Below are 23,224 nucleotides of genomic sequence, written 5' to 3'. Positions count from 1 at the left end.
GGATGTGTTAGAAATGAAATGTTTTAGAAATGAAATGTTTAAGAACAATGTGTGATGTAAGGTGGTTTGATTAAGTAATGAAAGGGTAAGAGAGATGTGTGGAAATATAATAAGTGTGATTGAGAGAGCAGAAGAGGAGGTGTTGAAATGGTTTGGACATATGGAGAGAATGAGAGAAGATAGGTTGACAAAGAGGATATATGTGTCAGAGGTGGAGAGAACAAGGAGAAGCAAGAAACCAAACTGGAGGTGGAAGGATGGATTGATAAAGATTTTGAGCGATCAGGGCCTAAACATAAAGGAGTGTGAGAGGCATGCAAGGAACAGAGTGAATTGGAATGATGTGGTACACCGGGGTCAATGTGCTGTTAATGGACAGAACCAGGGCATGTGAAACTTCTGGGATAAACCATGGAAAGGTCTGTGGGGCTTGGATGTAGGTAGGGAGCTGCAGTTTCAGTGCATATGAGAGAGAGAGAGAGAGAGAGAGAGAGAGAGAGAGAGAGAGAGAGAGAGAGAGAGAGAGAGAGAGAGAGAGAGAGAGAGAGAGAGAGAGAGAGAGAGAGAGAGAGAGAGAGAGAGAGAGAGAGAGAGAGAGAGAGAGAGAGAGAGAGAGAGAGAGAGAGAGAGAGAGAGAGAGAGAGAGAGAGAGAGAGAGAGAGAGAGAGAGAGAGAGAGAGAGAGAGAGAGAGAGAGAGAGAGAGAGAGAGAGAGAGAGAGAGAGAGAGAGAGAGAGAGAGAGAGAGAGAGAGAGAGAGAGAGAGAGAGAGAGAGAGAGAGAGAGAGAGAGAGAGAGAGAGAGAGAGAGAGAGAGAGAGAGAGAGAGAGAGAGAGAGAGAGAGAGAGAGAGAGAGAGAGAGAGAGAGAGAGAGAGAGAGAGAGAGAGAGAGAGAGAGAGAGAGAGAGAGAGAGAGAGAGAGAGAGAGAGAGAGAGAGAGAGAGAGAGAGAGAGAGAGAGAGAGAGAGAGAGAGAGAGAGAGAGAGAGAGAGAGAGAGAGAGAGAGAGAGAGAGAGAGAGAGAGAGAGAGAGAGAGAGAGAGAGAGAGAGAGAGAGAGAGAGAGAGAGAGAGAGAGAGAGAGAGAGAGAGAGAGAGAGAGAGAGAGAGAGAGAGAGAGAGAGAGAGAGAGAGAGAGAGAGAGAGAGAGAGAGAGAGAGAGAGAGAGAGAGAGAGACTGTTTTCCTGTGGGGAAAGATGGAAGTAAGTAGTTAAACAAACATATGTATTTGGTACTTACTGTATCATAATGCCTGTCAACAATAATACTTATGTAATCAAAGACAATATGATTACTTAAGTTTCTTTGATATGCTTCAAGGCTTTCCTTCAGAAATTTGAGATACTCATGTGCTGCTGATGTAATTCCAAAACTCAGTTCTGCAAAGTTCTGCTTTACCTGAGTAGAGGACAATTAAGCATGAAACAGAAAATGAAATCAAGTAAACAAGCTGGTTTCACAAATCACAATATTGTAAAACTGTATCTTGAAATGCACCCCTTGATACTGACATGTGATGCTCTTAGTGATGTCCTCTTACTTTCATATATAGAGAAGACACTCTTAAGATTAGAGCTGGTGCCAAAGGATTATTACATATGGTAAAGATGATTCTTAAGCTACTTAAACAGTCTGCACAAAACCTTGTATGAATATGTATGTGAGTGTATGTATAAATGAGTGTATATGAGTGGATGGGTCTTTCTTCATCATTTTCCTAGTGCTACTTAGCTGATGCACGAAATGGCGATCAAGTATAATAAATATATATAAATACTGAATGAGTTTGGAAAAGTGTGTGAAAGAAGAAAGTTGAGAGTACATATGAATAAGAGCAAGGTTATTAGGTTCAGAAGAGTTGAGGGACAAGTTAATTGGGATGTGAGTTTAAATGGAGAAAAATTGGAGGAAGTGAAGTGTTTTAGATACTTGAGAGTCGACTTAGCAGCAGATGGAATCATGGAAGCGGAAGTGAGTCACAGAATGGGGGGTTGAAGATTCTGGGAGCGATGAGGAATGTGTGGAAGGAGAGAGCATTGTCTCAGAAAGCAAAAATGGGTATGTTTAAAGGAATAGTAGTTCCAACAATGTTACATAGTTGTTAGGCAGGGGCTACTGAAGGGGTTGTATGGAGGAGGGTGAATATGTTGGAAATGAAATGTTTGAGGGCAATATGTGGTGTGAGGAGGTTTGACTGAGTGAGTAATGAAAGGGTAAGAGAGATGTGTGGAAATAAAATAAGTGTGGTTGAGAGAGCAGAAGAGGGTGTGTTGAAATGGTTTGGACATATGGAGAGAATGAGTGAGGAAAGACTGACAAAGAGGATATATTGTCATAGGTGGAGGGAACAAGAAGTGGGAGACTAAACCGGAGGTGGAAGGATGGAGTGAAAAAGATTTTGAGTGATTGGGGTCTGAAAATACAGGAGGGTAAACGGTGTGCAAGGAATAGAGTGAATTGGAATGATGTGGTATACTGGAATCGACATGCTGTCAATGGCCTGAACCAGGGAATGTGAAGTGTCAGGAGGAAACCATGGAAAGGTCTGTGGGGCCTGGATGTGGATAGGGAGCTGTGGTTTCGGTGCATTACACATGACAGCTAGAGACCGAGTGTGAACGAATTTGGCCTTTTTTGTTTGTTTTCCTCAAGCTACATCACTAAAGCAGGGGGTAGTGATGGTCTTTCATGTTGGGTAGAGTAGCGCTGAGAATGGATGATGGTAAGCAATTATGAATATGTATGTGTGTATATATGTACATGTCTGTGTTGGCATATGTATATGTATGTAATGTGTATATATTGATATGAACAGGTATGTATATATGCGTATATGTATATATATATATATATATATATATATATATATATATATATATATATATATATATATATATATATTTTTTTTTTTTTATACTTTGTCGCTGTCTCCCGCGTTTGCGAGGTAGCGCAAGGAAACAGACGAAACAAATGGCCCAACCCCCCCCATATACATGTATATACATACGTCCACACACGCAAATATACATACCTACACAGCTTTCCATGGTTTACCCCAGACGCTTCACATGCCTTGATTCAATCCACTGACAGCACGTCAACCCCGGTATACCACATCGCTCCAATTCACTCTATTCCTTGCCCTCCTTTCACCCTCCTGCATGTTCAGGCCCCGATCACACAAAATCTTTTTCACTCCATCTTTCCACCTCCAATTTGGTATCCCTCTTCTCCTTGCTCCCTCCACCTCCGACACATATATCCTCTTGGTCAATCTTTCCTCACTCATCCTCTCCATGTGCCCAAACCACTTCAAAACACCCTCTTCTGCTCTCTCAACCACGCTCTTTTTATTTCCACACATCTCTCTTACCCTTACGTTACTCACTCGATCAAACCACCTCACACCACACATTGTCCTCAAACATCTCATTTCCAGCACATCCATCCTCCTGCGCACACCTCTATCCATAGCCCACGCCTCGCAACCATACAACATTGTTGGAACCACTATTCCTTCAAACATACCCATTTTTGCTTTCCGAGATAATGTTCTCGACTTCCACACATTCTTCAAGGCCCCCAGAATTTTCGCCCCCTCCCCCACCCTATGATCCACTTCCGCTTCCATGGTTCCATCCGCTGCCAGATCCACTCCCAGATATCTAAAACACTTCACTTCCTCCAGTTTTTCTCCATTCAAACTCACCTCCCAATTGACTTGACCCTCAACTCTACTGTACCTAATAACCTTGCTCTTATTCACATTTACTCTTAACTTTCTTCTTCCACACACTTTACCAAACTCAGTCACCAGCTTCTGCAGTTTCTCACATGAATCAGCCACCAGCGCTGTATCATCAGCGAACAAAAACTGACTCACTTCCCAAGCTCTCTCATCCCCAACAGACTTCATACTTGCCCCTCTTTCCAAAACTCTTGCATTTACCTCCCTAACAACCCCATCCATAAACAAATTAAACAACCATGGAGACATCACACACCCCTGCCGCAAACCTACATTCACTGAGAACCAATCACTTTCCTCTCTTCCTACACGTACACATGCCTTACATCCTCGATAAAAACTTTTCACTGCTTCTAACAACTTTCCTCCCACACCATATATTCTTAATACCTTCCACAGAGCATCTCTATCAACTCTATCATATATATATATATATATATATATATATATATATATATATATATATATATATATATATATATATATATATATAAAAGAGGGCAAATGAGAGTTGGGGTGAGAGAGTATCATTAAATTTTAGGGAGAATAAAAAGATGTTCTGGAAAGAGGTAAATAAAGTGTGTAAGACAAGGGAGCAAATGGGAACTTCAGTGAAGGGCACAAATGGGGAGGTGATAACAAGTAGTGGTGATGTGAGAAGGAGATGGAGTGAGTATTTTGAAGGTTTGTTGAATGTGTTTGATGATAGAGTGGCAGATATAGGGTGTTTTGGTCGAGGTGGTGTGCAAAGTGAGAGGGTTAGGGAAAATGATTTGGTAAACAGAGAAGAGGTAGTAAAAGCTTTGCGGAAGATGAAAGCCAGCAAGGCAGCAGGTTTGGATGGTATTGCAGTGGAATTTATTAAAAAAGGGGTGACTGTATTATTGACTGGTTGGTAAGGTTATTTAATGTATGTATACTCATGGTGAGGTGCCTGAGGATTGGCGGAATGTGTGCATAGTGCCATTGTACAAAGGCAAAGGGGATAAGAGTGCTCAAATTACAGAGGTATAAGTTTGTTGAGTATTCCTGGTAAATCATATGGGAGGGTATTGATTGAGAGGGTGAAGGCATGTACAGAGCATCAGATTGGGGAAGAGCAGTGTGGTTTCAGAAGTGGTAGAGGATGTGTGGATCAGGTGTTTGCTTTGAAGAATGTATGTGAGAAATACTTAGAAAAGCACATGGATTTGTATGTAGCATTTATGGATCTGGAGAAGGCATATGACAGAGTTGATAGAGATGCTCTGTGGAAGGAATTAAGAATATATGGTGTGGAAGGCAAGTTGTTAGAAGCAGTGAAAAGTTTTTATCGAGGATGTAAGGCATGTGTACGTGTAGGAAGAGAGGAAAGTGATTGGTTCTCAGTGAATGTAGGTTTGCGGCAGGGGTGTGTGATGTCTCCATGGTTGTTTAATTTGTTTACGGATGGGGTTGTTAGGGAGGTGAATGCAAGAGTTTTGGAAAGAGGGGCAAGTATGAAGTCTGTTAGGGATGAGAGAGCTTGGGAAGTGAGTCAGTTTTTGTTCGCTGATGATACAGCGCTGGTGGCTGATTCATGTGAGAAACTGCAGAAGCTGGTGACTGAGTTTGGTAAAGTGCGTGAAAGAAGAAAGTTAAGAGTAAATGTGAATAAGAGCAAGGTTATTAAGTACAGTAGGGTTGAGGGTCAAGTCAATTGGGAGGTAAGTTTGAATGGAGAAAAAGTGGAGGAAGTAAAGTGTTTTAGATATCTGGGAGTGGATCTGGCAGCGGATGGAACCATGGAAGCGGAAGTGGATCATAGGGTGGGGGAGGGGGCGAAAATCCTGGGAGCCTTGAAGAATGTGTGGAAGTCGAGAACATTATCTCGGAAAGCAAAAATGGGTATGTTTGAAGGAATAGTGGTTCCAACAATGTTGTATGGTTGCGAGGTGTGGGCTATGGATAGAGTTGTGTGCAGGAGGATGGATGTGCTGGAAATGAGATGTTTGAGGACAATGTGTGGTGTGAGGTGGTTTGATCGAGTAAGTAACGTAAGGGTAAGAGAGATGTGTGGAAATAAAAAGAGCGTGGTTGGAGAGCAGAAGAGGGTGTTTTGAAATGGTTTGGGCTCATGGAGAGAATGAGTGAGGAAAGATTGACCAAGAGGATATATGTGTCGGAGGTGGAGGGAACGAGAAGAGGGAGACCAAATTGGAGGTGGAAAGATGGAGTGAAAAAGATTTTGTGTGATCGGGGCCTGAACATGCAGGAGGGTGAAAGGAGAGCAAGGAATAGAGTGAATTGGAGCGATGTGGTATACCGGGGTTGACGTGCTGTCAGTGGATTGAATCAAGGCATGTGAAGCGTCTGGGGTAAACCATGGAAAGCTGTGTAGGTATGTATATTTGCGTGTGTGGACGTATGTATATACATGTGTATGGGGGTGGGTTGGGCCATTTCTTTCGTCTGTTTCCTTGCGCTACCTCGCAAACGCGGGAGACAGCGAGAAAGCAAAAAAAATATATATATATATATATATATATATATATATATATATATATATATATATATATATATATATATATATATATATATATACTTAGAAAAGCAAATGGATTTGTATGTAGCATTTATGGATCTGGAGAAGGCATATGATAGAGTTGATAGAGATGCTCTGTGGAAGTTATTAAGAATATATGGTGTGGGAGGAAAGTTGTTAGAAGCAGTGAAAAGTTTTTATCGAGGATGTAAGGCATGTGTACGCGTAGGATGAGAGGAAAGTGATTGTTTCTCAGTGAATGTAGGTTTGCGGCAGGGGTGTGTGATGTCTCCATGGTTGTTTAATTTGTTTATGGGTCGGGTTGTTAGGGATGTAAATGCAAGAGTTTTGGAAAGAGGGGCAAGTATGAAGTCTGTTGGGGATGAGAGAGCTTGGGAAGTGAGTCAGTTGTTGTTCGCTGATGATACAGCGCTGGTGGCTGATTCATGTGAGAAACTGCAGAAGCTGGTGACTGAGTTTGGTAAAGTGTGTGGAAGAAGAAAGTTAAGAGTAAATGTGAATAAGAGCAAGGTTATTAGGTACAGTAGGGTTGAGGGTCAAGTCAATTGGGAGGTGAGTTTGAATGGAGAAAAACTGGAGGAAGTGAAGTGTTTTAGATATCTGGGAGTGGATCTGGCAGCAGATGGAACCATGGAAGCGGAAGTGGATCATAGGGTGGGGGAGGGGGCGAAAATTCTGGGGGCCTTGAAGAATGTGTGGAAGTCGAGAACATTATCTCGGAAAGCAAAAATGGGTATGTTTGAAGGAATAGTGGCTCCAACAATGTTGTATGGTTGCGAGGCGTGGGCTATGGATAGAGTTGTGCGCAGGAGGATGGATGTGCTGGAAATGAGATGTTTGAGGACAATGTGTGGTGTGAGGTGGTTTGATCGAGTGAGTAACGTAAGGGTAAGAGAGATGTGTGGAAATAAAAAGAGCGTGGTTGAGAGAGCAGAAGAGGGTGTTTTGAAATGGTTTGGGCACATGGAGAGGATGAGTGAGGAAAGATTGACCAAGAGGATATATGTGTCGGAGGTGGAGGGAGCAAGGAGAAGAGGGAGACCAAATTGGAGGTGGAAAGATGGAGTGAAAAAGATTTTGTGTGATCGGGGCCTGAACATGCAGGAGGGTGAAAGGAGGGCAAGGAATAGAGTAAATTGGAGCGATGTGGTATACCGGGGTTGACGTGCTGTCAGTGGATTGAATCAAGCCATGTGAAGTGTCTGGGGTAAACCATGGAAAGCTGTGTAGGTATGTATATTTGCGTGTGTGGACGTATGTATATACATGTGTATGGGGGGGGGTTGGGCCATTTCTTTCGTCTGTTTCCTTGCGCTACCTCGCAAACGCGGGAGACAGCGACAAAGTATAAAAAAAAAAAAAATATATATATATATATATATATATACATGTGTGCATGTGTATGAGTGGATGGGCCATTCTTTGTCTGTTTCCTGGCACAACTCACTGATGCAGGAAATGGCAATCAAGTGTGATAAATATAATAAATAATTAGCTTTGATATGTAATTTAGCATGGAAACAGAAGGGGTTAGTGTGAGAGGAAGAGCACCTGCATCATGGGCAAATAGGGAGGAGGAACACTGGAGGGAGAGAAATAGTGGAAGAATGCAAGGAATGGTGTATGCGAGGAAGGCATGTAAGGACAGGGATAAGTGGAAACTTGTCATGGCCATGTCTTGATGGGAGTTCTTGGAGAGAACAGGCATCAGAGATATATATAGGTAGATAGCATTTGATATGTAATTTAGCATGGAAACAGAAGGTTGTACCTAAGGATTGTGTGAAAGCTATTACTGTTTGTTTATTCAAAAGAAAAGGTGCTACAGATGTATGTAGCAAATATTGGAGAATAAGTCTGTTAAGTATACCAGGAAAAGCGTATGCAAGACTTGATTGACAGAGTGATGGAAGTGACTAAATACAGAGTAAATGAAGAACAAGGAGGTTCTAAAAAAGGTAAGGGATGTGTGGATCAAATTTTTGAGGTGAAATAACTGAAAGAGTATCCAGTGAAAGGTAATCAGTTGTATGCAGCTCTTATGGATCTGGAGAAAGCGTATCACTGAGCTGAGTGGAATACTTTATACGTGTGTTAAGGATATATGGGGTTGGGGGATAACTGTTGGATGGTGTGAATTCCTTCTATTGAGTAACAAATGCATATATAAGAGTGAATGGAGAGTTTAACAAAAGTTTTCGTAAACATGTGGGTGTGAGGCAGGGCTGTGTAATGTCATCATGGCTTTTTAATATACATATGGATGGAGTAATAAGAAAGGTGAAACCAGAACTTGGCAGAGATGGAGTGTGGTGGTGAGGTATGATGGCTAGTGACAGGCCTGTTTGCAGTGGACACTGTGTGGTTTGCTGAGAGTGAAGAGGAGCTGCAGAAGGTTGCAAGTGTCTTTTATGATGTGTGGAAGTGTAGGCAACTGAAAGTAAGTGCAAGCAAAAGTACAGTAAAAGTGTTTGAAAGGAAACAGAGTGAGAGCATAGATTTTGTAAAACCCTTTAAAGTGAAAGATATACTAAATTGTGTTATACATATGGAGGGAGAAAGACAGTAAGAGGTGAGGGAATTAAAGTACTTAGGTACTGGATATGTTTAGTTACATGGAAGGAGAGGTAAGAGAGACAGAAGCACAGAGTAGAAGAGTTATTGGGTCTCTTAATAGAATACTGAAGAGTAAAGGTGTAAGTATGGAAGTGAAAAAAGGACTAAGGGACATCATAGTTCTCCCAACACTGACCTATGCAGACAATATATGGACATGGAATGACTCAAAGAGGTCAAGAATCCAGGCTGTGGAAATAAACTATTTGAGAGAAGCATGTGATATGACTATATGGAATGAAAAAAAGAAATTAGGGGGTGCATGAGAAATGTGGTACAGCAAGGAATGCATAGGGAATGACTTGTGGAGCAGCAGAGTGGGTGAAATGTGATACTTTGATGTGGTTTGGGCATGTGGAAAGAATGTAAGATGGGGAGTTTACAAGGATAGTTTGTGATAGTGCAATTAAAGGGGCTGGTGTGAGAGGAAGACCACCTGTGACATGGGGAAAAAGTGAAAAAGAACTGGAGGGAGAGAAATGGAGGGAAAGAAGTATGCATGGAATGGTGTATGCAAGGAAGACATATACGGATAGGGATAAATGGAGTCTCTTTTGCTGTGGCCATCCCCTTGATGGGAGTTCCTAGAGGTAATAGGTGTCAGAGATATTGATAGACAGACAAAATGTGGATTCTGTGGAGGCTTCACGAAGATGTTTTAACATATCATGGTGTGTTTCATCCTCCCCTGGTACGGTAGATTGTGTCTGATAGAGTTGGTATCATTTTCTTGGAATAAAATGGCTTATTCCACTTCTCTTCACTACTAAAGGAAATAAATGAGGGGAGAGCTCTCTCTTTGTCTAATTTCCTGGGACTCTCTACTATTTTTGCAGACATTAGATATCAATAGATATCAATGAGCAATTTTCAGCAAGAATATTAGCTACTGAAGTTGGGTCATTTACTTAACACCTTGATTATCAAGGCAAGGCAAAGAGGGAGAATATTTTCCAAACAACTTTTTTATATTCTTCCAAACTTTTTCATATCTGGTATTGGAGTTGTTATCCTTCAAATACTTTATCCAAGATGCTCCCGTGACTTCCTTGATTTTTTCTGGATACTCTTTACTAAACTACTTAACCAAAGAAATATAATCTCTTAATCTTCTGTAAACAAATCTCATAATCTTGTAGTGTTTATCACATGACTTGTACCATCATGGGATTGATGGTTGTGGGTTTTCATTCTCTCATCTGCATCTATAATAAAGTTCACAAGACAACCATATGCATTTTCAACACATGGAAATTCAGACACTCTTTATGCAATTACAGCTCTACTTATGTATTTATCCATATCAGCCTTCATAAGTTTCCATCTAGGAGGGATATTTACTGAAGAATTTTCTGTGTCACCCAGTTGCACTGAAAAATGCTTGCTTCCATGAAGGTCTTGAACAAATGACCAGGTGAAATCTAGAAAAAATATCACTGGAACAAATTGAAGGTCAATACCATAGCAATTCCATAAAGTTTTTTCAGTGTGTACATTATGGTAAGTACTGTGCAGGAAAGCTTTGCATTGTCCTCTACCTTGTTCACAAAGTTCTTTTCAAAACCTCTCTACTCCTCCCTCCTTACCTTGCAATACTCATTTCTAGTTCTGTATCTTCCTACTGCTGGCTGGTTATAATAATATTAGTAACTTTGCTTTTACAGCATATCCCCGAGCTCTTTAACTTTTTAGCATTTCATACTGTACCACGCCTATTTCTCTTTCAATCTTTCTCCTCTTTTGGTGTCCTATGGTTCCCATGTCCTAACATCTTTTGTAGTAGATTTCACAAAACTTCCTATAACACTGGTCTTTACTTCTGTTGTAGAACTCCATATTCATGAAGGGCAGGTCCCACTGCCTCCTCCATCTTCATAGTTCCTTCATTGCTATCAGTGTTCATCTGCTCAAGGTCACTATGTGTGCAGTGATGGGATGTTGAGAAACTGTGAGTGCTCTGTTATCAAACAGCAAAATGGAAGGTGATTTAGCTATGAGACAGTCAGTCATCAACTGGCTGAAAGAATGAAAAATGTAGTTTGAATGTGGAAATGATAATTCAAACAGGACAAAAAGGGTGGCAAAGCAAGACTTCAGCACTAGTTTGATGAGATCAGGAAGAAATCTTGACTTGATATTCCGAAAGAATATCTCAGTGTTTAGAGGGCACTGCACAAGGAGAGAAAATATATTTTCTTCACCCTGAAAACATACACTGGTACAACCTATCTCAGTTAATAAGACATATAGATGAAATAACTTACAAAACTGTACAATCCTTGTGTCTCAAGCTGTGATGACAAGTTATCTACTGCTTCTTGCATACTGTTCACCAATTCAGCAAATGGTAGGGTCCATGATTCCCAAGCTTCTTTAACTGCCTCATGCAACTGGGAAAAGTCACCTGTGAAAAATCACATATGTGATATAGAGGATGAATGGCCAATTATGAGACAATATGAGTACTTACAAAAAAAATTTGCCATGAGGCTTGTCTAGCTTGTAGCACTCAGGCAGTACCTACCTATGAGTACATGCTGTGAGAGTATGTCATCAATTATAGTTAGAAAGTACCCTACTAAACTATGAGTACCTACAATGTGATCCTGCCATGATGGAAGGGATAATGTCTTGTTTGATCAATAGGACAATCCTTCTCAGCTGCCTCTAGCATCATATAATCATCTATTCTTGGTCCATCTGATAATAATGTCTACCACATGTCAAGCATTTTTTAAAAAACTTCTGTAGTTTGTTCAATGCATGTTTCCAATTTCTCCTGGTAGTACTAAAAAATTATTTTTGACTCCTGGTTGAGCTTTCATACATTTTTGTCTGATTCATTTTCACTATGTTTCATGGTATTCTTGAAGAATTTACAACTCTGGATCTTCCTTGTTGAGAGGTTTTCAGGTGAAAAAGATTTTGAGCAATTGGGGCCTGAATATACAGGAAGGTGAAAGGCATGCAAGGAATAAAGTGAACTGTAATGATGTGGTATACCAGGGTCGACGTGCTGTCAATAGATTGAACCAGGGCATGTGAAGCATCTGGGGTAAACCAAGGAAAGTTTTGTGGGGCCTAGATGTGGAAAGGGAGCTGTGGTTTCGGTGCATTACACATGACAGCTAGAGACTGAGTGTGAACGAATGTGGCCTTTGTTGTCTTTTCCTAGTGCTACCTTGCACGCATGCGGGGGAGGGGGGTGCCATTTCATGTGTGGTGGTGTTGCGACAGGAATGGATGAAGGCAGCAAGTATGAATGTGTACATGTGTATATATGTATATGTCTGTGTATGTATATGTATGCATACGTTGAAATGTATAAGTGTGTGTGTGGGCATGTATGTATATACATGTGTATGTGGGTGGGTTGGGCCATTCTTTTGTCTGTTTCCTTGTGCTACCTCGCTAACACGGGAGACAGCAACAAAGTATAACAAAAAAATAACGATAAGATTATCATATATATCCTTTTTCTCTTTCTAGGCTATATAAATGGCAGGCCCTTCCTTTATGGTCTAAATGCTCAGACTGTAAGGCCATGGGTGCAAAGGGGGTTCCCTAGTCCCAACCATTACATTGCATTCCTCAGAAAGCAGGAAATATTGTCCCATAAACCCTGAATTTTCACATTTTTCTGGTGAAATGCTCCCTAGGCTCCACTAGAGTTTGTCATTTAGAACAGAGTTTGAAGGGCGGAGGGTTTCCAAAAGATATTAAGCTTAGGGCCCCCAAAAGGCTAGGACCAGGCCCTGGCTATACGGTCCCAGTTCTTTTAGCCTTTATGATAGTTCACATGTTCCATCCCCTTAATTTTGCTTGTGAATTGTTTCTGATTTGTTTATTTCTATTTGTTCATTGGTGACCATATAATGCAGCAGTATTCTGTCACATGCAGTGAAAGCTCTCAAAATCATACTAATCATGACTTGAGTAAGGATCCCTCTACTAGATCTATGTCTCATTCTGACTGGAATCTGCTATTGTCCACAACTGCAGAATATCACACTGAGCAGTTAGCTCAGTCATGAGCCAAGAGAAATGGTTTCACAGTGTTCTTTCTTTTTCATACATGGTAAGTAAGGTAGCATCAGGAACACATGACTGAGCCTTAGAAGAAAAATCTTTATATGGCTCAATCCTTTGTTTCTTCTTTTGGAAAGTAATACAGGAGGGGAGGATTTCCTGACTCCTGCTCCCAGGTTTTGCGGAGTTTGAATGCATTGTTCTTGCTACTTTAATCAAAATGTGATGTTAACTAGAAATGTTCTTGTGAATGCCTTGTGTAATTAAAAAAATATACGATCTTAAACAACTGAAAGTGTAACCAACTCGAGTGTGTGCTACATCTGAATCTATTCTGGACTTGATCAATATATCTGATCATGAGAAAGTGTGCTAATCAGGCATCATCAATAGTGAACTCAGAGACCCTAAGCTGATTTTCTACACTTGCAAGGCCACCAAATTTCTGATCACCAAACATTGTTTGACTTTGAAATATAAAACATTACAATGAAGAGAGGTTTGTTCAGTCACTTAGTGAGCAAGATTGGTCTGTCATGGAGTGTACCAACAATGCTGAAGCATGAGCTAATGTCCAGTCCTAATTTTATCTATTCTAGATGGTGTGGCACTATTTAAGGAAGTAAAGCTTAAACAATGTGCAAGGCAGGGATTATCACCAAAATATTGGATCTCATACATCAATGGGACAGATACCTGACCCAAATCAAGTAATCCAAAGTTCAGTCACATTATGAATAATACTTGTAGTTTAGGAACCATGTCAGTTATAAGAAAGGTAAAGCAAATTTCAAAACTATGTAAATGCAGTCAACAATAATAAGAACTATCCAATGAAATTGTGTGAAATTTTGAAAGACCTTGGTGTTTCATCTAAACGTATAACTAAATGCATCAATACTGGCTAAAATACTGGAAAAAATATTGTTTTGACCAAACAAAGGTAACTGAACAGTTTAATAATTCTTTTACTGCCAATGCTTCATCACTTGTTGATAGTTCAACAGTATTTGCTGGCTGTTTTGGTCTCACTCATACTGAATAATCTTTCAGAATAAGAATCTGGGAGTAAAGTGTTTGGTTTATCTGCTGTTACAGATGATCAAGTGAGTAAAGTTTATGTAACATAAATGTATGTAAATCTATTAGCTTAGTACCTGCTAGTCAAATATATAGAGGATACATCTTCAGTAATTGCCTTTCCAATTATATTATAAATCTGTCTCACAATAATAGTAACATAACTGATGACCTGAAGATGGTCAGGGTTGTACTTTTGTACAAAAAGCAGAGTAAAACAGATACTGAAATCTACAAGACAGTCAGCACTTTGTGTCATCCTTAAAATGTTCAAAATGCAAAATTTCTGATTTGCAGGACAAGAAGGTAAAGGGGAAATGCAAAAGATAGGTGTCTAAGGCCAAATACCAAACTGATGCTAAAATAATATTCAATATTCCTTCAGCATATGGAAACTAAAAAACATTTATCAATATACACATTCCAAAGGCAAACACAGAGGATACTGATATATATTTCTGTAATAATGTGAGTTACATTACTATTCCTACTGCTCATAATATTACAAGAAAACATATAATGTACTGATTAATGGATATAGAAGATATAAAACAATTACTACCACTACCATGTTTAAAAGCCAAGACAGTATTCAAGGACTACATCAAAAATGCTCTTCATTATTTCAGAATAATTCAACAAAAAAGAATATTTTGGCCTATGATAGTAAAAAACTTTTATTGCATGATCTACGCAGATTATAATTTATTTGATTAGTATAAGAATTTTCAAAATTACTCTGGAATTCAATGACAATTATTATATATCATGGACTGAAGAAGCATCAAACAAATAACTTCAATATTGTTCCTACCCTTGATAACCATCCAAAAGTTATCAGCCCACTCTACCACAACATCTCTGGCAAAAATGAAGAGCTTGTAATACTCCTCTATCTGCAGAAACTCAGACGTGATCAACATGGTATTGTAGATGCCCTTTAAATAAAAAGATAAAGTTCTTTAATGTAAATCAAAACAAATTTTTTTTCTTTGACATAAAAAAGAATGAACACTTACAAATATACACGGCCCATCCACTCATATACATACACATACACAGACATATACATATATACAATACACAAATTCATACTTGCTTGCCATCATCCACTCCTGGCCCTATCCTGCCCCAGAGGAAACAGCATTGCTACCCCATGCTTCAATGAGGGAGCACCAGGAAAACAGACGAATAAGACCACATTCGTTCACACTCAGTCTCTAGCTGTTACGAATAATGCACCAAAACCACAGCTCCCTATCCACATCCAGGCCCCACAGACGTTTCTGCTGTTTATCCCAGATGTTTCACATGTCCTGGTTCAGTCCACTGACAGCACATTGACACCAGTATACCACATTATTCCAGTTCACTCTATTACTTACATGCCTCTCACCACTCTTGTATGTTCTGGCCCCAATCACTCAAAATCTTTTTCACTCCATCCTTCCACCTCCAATTTGGTCTCCTGCTTCTCCATGTTCCCTCCACCTGTGACACATATATCCTCTTTGCCCATCTTTCCTCACTCATTCTGTCCATGTGTCCAAACCATTTCAACACACCCGCTTCTGCTCTCTCAGCCACACTCTTTCTATTTCCACACATCTCTCTTACCCTTTCAATTTACTCGATTAAACCATCTCCCACCACATATTATCCTCAAACATATCATTTCCAACACATACACCCTCCTCTGTACAATCCAATCTATAGTCCATGCCTTGCAACCATATGATAATGTTGGAATCATCATTCCTTCAAGCATACCCATTTTGCTCTCCAAGATAACGTTCTCTCCTTCCACACATTCTTTGTCGCTCCCAGAACCTTCGTCCTTTCACCCACCCTGTGACTCTTTTCCACTTCCATGGTTCCATTCACTGCCAAGTCCACTCCTAGATATTTAAAACTCTTCACTTCCTCCAATTCTCCATTCAAACTTTTATCCCAACTAACTTATCCCTCAACCCTACCGAACCTAATAACCTTGCTCTTATTCACATTTACTCTGAACTTTCTCCTTTCATGTACTTTTTCAAACCAAACTCAGTCACCAACTTCTGCAGTTTCCCTCTCGAATCAGCCACCAATGCTATATCATCAGTGAACAACAACTGACTCACTTCCCAAGCCCTCTCATCCCCAACAAACTGCATACTTGCCCCTCTCTCCAAAACCCTTCCATCTACCTCCCTAACCACCCTATCCATAAACAAATTAAACAACCATGGGGACATCACACATCCCTGCTGCAGACTGACCTTCACTGGGAACCAATCACTCTCCTCTCTTCTTACTTTTACACATGCCTTACATTCTTGATAAAAACTTCTCACTGCTTCTAACACCTTACATCCCACACCACATACTCTTAAGACCTTCCACAAAGCATCTCTATCAATCCTATGATATGCCTTCTCCAGATACATAAATGCTACATACAAATCCATCCATTTCTACAAGTAGTTTCCACACACATTCTTCAAAGCAAACATCTGATCCACACATCCTCTACCACTTCTGAAACTACACTGCTCCTTCCCAATCTGATGCTCTGTGCATGCCTTCACCCTCTCAATCAATACCCTCCTATAAAATTTTCCAGTAATACTCCATAAACCTATGCGTCTGTAGTTTGAAAACTCACCTTTATCCTCTTTGCCTTCATACAGTGGCACTATACATGCATTCCACCAATCCTCATGCGCTTCACCATAATCCAAACATACAGTGAATATCCTTACCAACCAATCAACAACACTGTCACTGCCTTTCTTGATAAATTCAAATGCAGTACCATCCAAACCTGCTACCTCACCAGATTTCATCTGCAAGGCTTTCTCCACCACTTCTCTCTTAACAAAACCATTCTCCCTGACCCTCACTCTACTGACACCACACCAACCAAAACACCCTACATACAGGAGGGTGAGAGGCGTGCAAGAAATAGATTGAATTGGAATGATATGCTGTCAATGGACTGAACCAGGGCATGTGAAATGTCTGGGGTAAACCATGGAAAGGTCTGCTGGGCCAAGATGTGGAAAAGGAACTGTGGTTTCGGTGCATTACACAAGACAGCTGGAGACTGAGTGTGAATGAATATGGTCTTTTTTGTCTGTTTTCCTGGTGCTACCTCGCTGAGGCAGGAGGCAGCAATGCTGTTTTCTGTGGGGCCAGGAATGGATGAAGGCAAACAAGCATGAATACATATACATTATTTTTTCTATTATACTTGACAGCCATTTCCCACATCAGATGAAGAAAGGCCCATCCACTCATACACATACACATAAATGCTCATATATACATATACATACACACATACAGAGCATATACATATAAACATGTGTACATATTAATACTTGCTAGCCTTCATTCATTCCTGGCACTACCCCGCCACATAGGAAAGAGCATCACTACCCCATGCTTCAGTGAGGTAGCGCCAGGAAACCTGACATAAAAGGCAACATTCATTCACACTGAGTCTCTAGCAGTCATGTGTAATGCACCAACACATATATATATATTTTTTTCATTCATATATGCCATTTCCCGCATTAGTGAAGTAGCATTAAAAACAAAGGAGTGAGCCTTAGAGAAAATATCCTCACTTGGCCCCTTTCCCTGTTCCCATTTTTGGAAAATTTAAAATGGGAGGGGAGAATTTCCAGCCTCCCACTTCCTCCCTTTTCAATCACTTTCTACGACACACAGGGAATATGTGGGAAGAATTCTTTCTCCTCTATCCCAAGGGAGTGGAGGAAGAATGAGATGTACTTAGGGAAGCAGTGATGGCTTGCACAAAATATGCTTGTGGCATGAGAAGCGTGGGAGATGGGCAGATTAGAAAGGGTATTGAGTGGTGGGATGAAGAGGTAAGATTATTAGTGAAAGAAAAGAGAGAGGCATTTGGACGAGTTTTGCAGGGAAATAGTGCAAGTGATTGGGAGATGTATAAAAGAAAGAGGCAAGAGGTCAAGCGAAAGGTGCAAGAGGTGAAAAAGAGGGCAAATAAGAGTTGGGGTGAAAGAGTATCATTAAATTTTAGGGAGAACAAAAAAGATGTTTGGGAAGGAGGTAAATAAAGTGCATAAGACAAGAGAACAAATGGGAACATCGGTGAAGGGAGCTAATGGGGAGGTGATAACAAGAAACGGTGATGTAAGAAGGAGATGGAGTGAGTATTTTGAAGGTTTGTTGAATGTGTTAGACGAAAGAGTGGCAGATGTAGGGTGTTTTGGACGAGGTGGTGTGTGAAGTGAGAGGGTTAGGGAGAATGATTTGGTAAACAGAGGAGGTAGTAAAAGCTTTGCAGAAGATGAAAGCCAAAAAAAAGTCAGTGGGGTTTGGGGTTTTAAAAAAATTTTTTAAAAAAAGGGGGACTGTGTTGTTGAGGTTGGGGAAATTTTTTTGTTGACTGTGTTGTTTGGGGGGGGGGTTTTTTTTTTGGGTTTTTTTTGGGGGGGGAAATTTTGGGGCCTTTTTGGGTTTGGGGGGGGTTAAAGGGGTTTTTTTAAAAGGGTTTTTTTTGATTTTTTAAAAAAATTTTTTTAGGGTTTTAATTTGGGGGGGGTTTTTTTTTCAAAAAATTTTTTGGTTTTTGGGGGGGTTTTTTTTTTTGGGTTTTTTTTTAAATTTTGGGGTTTTTTAAAAATTTTTTTTTTTTTTTAATTTTTTTTTTTAAATTTTAAAAATTTTTGGGGTTTTTGGTTTCGGTTTTGGGGGGTTTTTTTAAAAGGGTTAAAGGTTTTTCAAAATTTTTTTGTTTGGGGGGGGGAAAAAATTTTTTTTTTGGTTTTTGGGGGGTTTTTGTTTTCTTTTGGGTTTTTTTTTTTTTTGGGGGGGTTGGGGAAAAAAGGGGGAAATTTTAAGGGGAATTTTTACGGAGGTAAATCCAAGAGTTTTAGAGAGAGGGGCAAGTATGCAGTCTGTTGTGGATGAGAGAGCTTAGGAAGCAAGTCAGTTGTTGTTCGCTGATGATACAGCGCTGGTGGCTGATTCGGGTGAGAAACTGCAGAAGCTGGTGACTGAGTTTGGTAAAGTGTACGAAAGAAGTAATAATAAATTCCACTGCAATACCATCTGAACCCGCCGCCTTACCGGCTTTCATCTTCCGCAAACCTTTCACTACCTCTTCTCTGTTTACCAAATCATTCTCCCTGACCCTCTCACTTCGCACACCACCTCAACCAAAGCATCCTATATCTGACACTCTATCATCAAACACATTCAACAAACCTTCAAAATACTCACACCATCTCCTCACATCACCACTACTTGTTATTATCTCCCCATTAGCATTCTTCACCGATGTTCCCATTTGTTCTCTTGTCTTACATACTTTATTTACCTCCTTCCAAAACATCTTTTTATTCTCCCTAAAATTTAATGATACTTTCTCACCTCTTGCACCTTTCTCTGGACCTTCTGCTGAATTCTTTTATACATCTCCCAGTCATTTGCATTAAGTCCCTACAAAAACTAACCGAATGTATCTCTCTTCTCTTTCACTAATAATCTTACTTCTTCATCCCACACTTACTACCCTTTCTAATATGCCCATTTCCCATGCTTCTCATGCCACAAGCATCTTTTCGTAAGCCATCACTGCTTCCCTAAATACATCCTCCCCCACTCCCTTTACATCCTTTGCTCTCATCTTTTTCCATTCTGCATTCAGTCTCTCTTGGTACCTCCTCTCACAAGTCTCCTTCCCAAACTCACTTACTCTCACTACTCTCTTCAACTCCAACATTCTCTCTCCTTTTCAGGAAACCTTGACAAATCTTCACCTTCTCCTCCACAAGACAATGATCAGACATCCCTCCAGTTGCACCTCTCAGCACATTACATCCAATAATATAATATATTTATTTATCATACTTTGTCGCTGTCTCCTGCATTAGCAAGGTAGCGCAAGGAAACAGACAAAAGAATGGCCCATACCACACACATACACATGTATATACATACACATCCACACACGCACATATACATACCTATACATTTCAACGTATACATATATATACATACACAGACATATACATATATGCACATGTACATAATTCATACTTGCTGCCTTTATTCATTCCCGTTGCCACCCAGCCACACATGAAATGACAACTCCCTCCCCCTGCACGTGCATCAGGTAGCACCAGGAAAAGACAACAAAAGGCCACATTTCTTCACACTCAGTCTCAAGCTGTCATATATAATGCACCAAAACCATAGCTCCCTTTCCACATCCAGGCCCCAAAACTTTCCATGGTTTACCCTAGACACTTCACATGCCCTGGTTCAATCCATTGACAGCATGTCGACCCCAGTATACCACATCATTCCAATTCACTCTATTCCTTGCACATCTTTCACCCTCCTGCCTGTTCAGGCCCCAATCACTCATAATCTTTTTAACTCCATCCTTCCACCTCCAACTTGGTCTCCCACTTCTCCACGTTCCCTCCACCTTTGACACATATATCCTCTTTGCAAATTTTTCCTCACTCATTCCCTCCATGTGACCAAACCACTTCAATACATCCTCTTCTGCTCTCTCAACTACACTCTTTTTATTATCACACATCTCTCTTACCCTTTCATTACTTACTCGATCAAACCACTGAACACCACATATTGTCCTCAAAACATCTCATTTTCAACACATCCACCCTCCGCTGCACAACCCTATCTATAGCCCACGCCTCACAACCATATAACATTGCTGGAACGACTATTTCTTCAAATATATCCATTTTTGCTTTCCAAGATAATGTCCCCCCCTTCCACACATTTTTCAACACTCCCAGAACTTTCGCCCCCTCCCCCACCCTGTGACTCACTTCCACTTCCATATATTCTGGATTGGCGGAATGCTTGCATAGTGCCATTGTACAAAGGCAAAGGGGATAAAAGTGAGTGCACAAATTACAGAGGTATAAGTTTGTTGAGTATTCCTGGGAAATTATATGGAAGGGTATTGATTGAGAGGGTGAAGGCATGTACAGAGCATCAGATTGGGGAAGAGCAGTGTGGTTTCATTCAGAAGTGGTAGAGGATGTGTGGATCAGGTGTTTCCTTTGAAGAATGTATGTGAGAAATACTTAGAAAAGCACATGGATTTGTATGTAGCATTTATGGATCTGGAGAAGGAATATGATAGAGTTGATATAGATGCTCTGTGGAATGTATTAAGAGTATATGATGTGGGAGGCAAGTTGCTAGAAGCAGTGAATAGTTTTAATCGATAATGTAAGGCATGTGTACGAGTAGGCAGAGAGGAAAGTGACTGGTTCTCAGTGAAAGTTGGTTTGCGGCAGGGGTGTGTGATGTCTCCATGGTTGTTTAATTTGTTTATGGATGGGGTTGTTAGGGAGATGAATGCAAGAGTTTTGGAAAGAGGGGCAAGTATGCAGTCTGTTGTGGATGAGAGAGCTTGGGAAGTGAGTCAGTTGTTGTTTGCTGATGACAACTCTATCCATAGCCCATACCTCGCAACCATACAACATTGTTGGAACCACTATTCCTTCAAACATACCCATTTTTGCTTTCCGAGATAATGTTCTCATCTTCCACACATTCTTCAAGGCTCCCAGGATTTTCGCCCCCTTCCCTACCCTATGATTCACTTCTGCTTCCATGGTTCCATTTGCTGCCAGATATATATATATATATATATATATATATATATATATATATATATATATATATATATATATATATATATATATATTTATATATATATATATATGTATATATATATATATATTATATTTTATTTTTTTAATTATACTTTGTCGCTGTCTCCCGCGTTTGCGAGATAGCGCAAGGAAACAGACGAAAGAAATGGCCCAACCCCCCCCAATACACATGTATATACATACGTCCACACACACAAATATACATACCTACACAGCTTTCCATGGTTTACCCCAGACGCTTCACATGCCCTGATTCAATCCACTGACAGCACGTCAACCCCGGTATACCACATCGCTCCAATTCACTCTATTCCTTGCCCTCCTTTCACCCTCCTGCATGTTCTGGCCCTGATCACACAAAATCTTTTTCACTCCATCTTTCCACCTCCAATTTGGTCTCCCTCTACTCCTCGTTCCCTCCACCTCCGACACATATATCCTCTTGGTCAATCTTTCCTCACTCATTCTCTCCATGTGCCCAAACCACTTCAAAACACCCTCTTCTGCTCTCTCAACCACGCTCTTTTTATTTCCACACATCTCTCTTACCCTTACGTTACTCACTCGATCAAACCACCTCACACCACACACTGTCCTCAAACATCTCATTTCCAGCACATCCATCCTCCTGCGCACAACTCTATCCATAGCCCATGCCTCGCAACCATACAACATTGTTGGAACCACTATTCCTTCAAACATACCCATTTTTGCTTTCCCAGATAATGTTCTCGACTTCCACACATTCTTCAAGGCTCCCAGAATTTTCGCCCCCTTCCCCATCCTATGATTCACTTCCGCTTCCATGGTTCCATCCGCTGCCAGATCCACTCCCAGATATCTAAAACACTTTACTTCCTACAGTTTTTCTCCATTCAAACTTACCTCCCAATTGACTTGACCCTCAACCCTACCGTACCTAATAACCTTGCTCTTATTCACATTTACTCTTAACTTTCTTCTTTCACAAACTTTACCAAACTCAGTCACCAGCTTCTGCAGTTTCTCACATGAATCAGCCACCAGCGCTGTATCATCAGCGAACAACAACTGACTCACTTCCCAAGCTCTCTCATCCCCAACAGACTTCATCCTTGCCCCTCTTTCCAAAACTCTTGCATTCACCTCCCTAACAACCCCATCCATAAACAAATTAAACAACCATGGAGACATCACACACCCCTGCCGCAAACCTACATTCACTGAGAACCAATCACTTTCCTCTCTTCCTACACGTACACATGCCTTACATCCTCGATAAAAACTTTTCACTGCTTCTAACAACTTGTCTCCCACACCATATATTCTTAATACCTTCCACAGAGCATCTCTATCAACTCTATCATTTGCCTTCTCCAGATCCATAAATGCTACATACAAATCCATTTGCTTTTCTAAGTATTTCTCACATACATTCTTCAAAGCAAACACCTGATCCACACATCCTCTACCACTTCTGAAACCACACTGCTCTTCCCCAATCTGATGCTCTGTACATGCCTTCACCCTCTCAATCAATACCCTCCC

General features: G+C 40.5%; 1 protein-coding gene across 1 annotated transcript in view; it reads right to left on the bottom strand.

The window, feature by feature from the left end:
• The window catches only part of LOC139761485 (uncharacterized), a 419,732-nt gene that overhangs the window by 125,101 nt on the left and 271,407 nt on the right, over positions 1 to 23,224 (bottom strand). The window contains 3 exon segments of the mRNA XM_071685744.1: positions 1,237 to 1,395; positions 11,150 to 11,289; positions 14,809 to 14,932. Coding sequence (XP_071541845.1) covers positions 1,237 to 1,395; positions 11,150 to 11,289; positions 14,809 to 14,932 — 423 coding nt within the window.

This window comes from Panulirus ornatus, chromosome 40 (genome assembly GCF_036320965.1).
Source record: "Panulirus ornatus isolate Po-2019 chromosome 40, ASM3632096v1, whole genome shotgun sequence".
In the NCBI taxonomy this organism is placed as follows: domain Eukaryota; kingdom Metazoa; phylum Arthropoda; class Malacostraca; order Decapoda; family Palinuridae; genus Panulirus; species Panulirus ornatus.
Note: the sequence above shows the minus strand (reverse complement) of the source record. Positions and strands in the feature narration are given on the sequence as shown.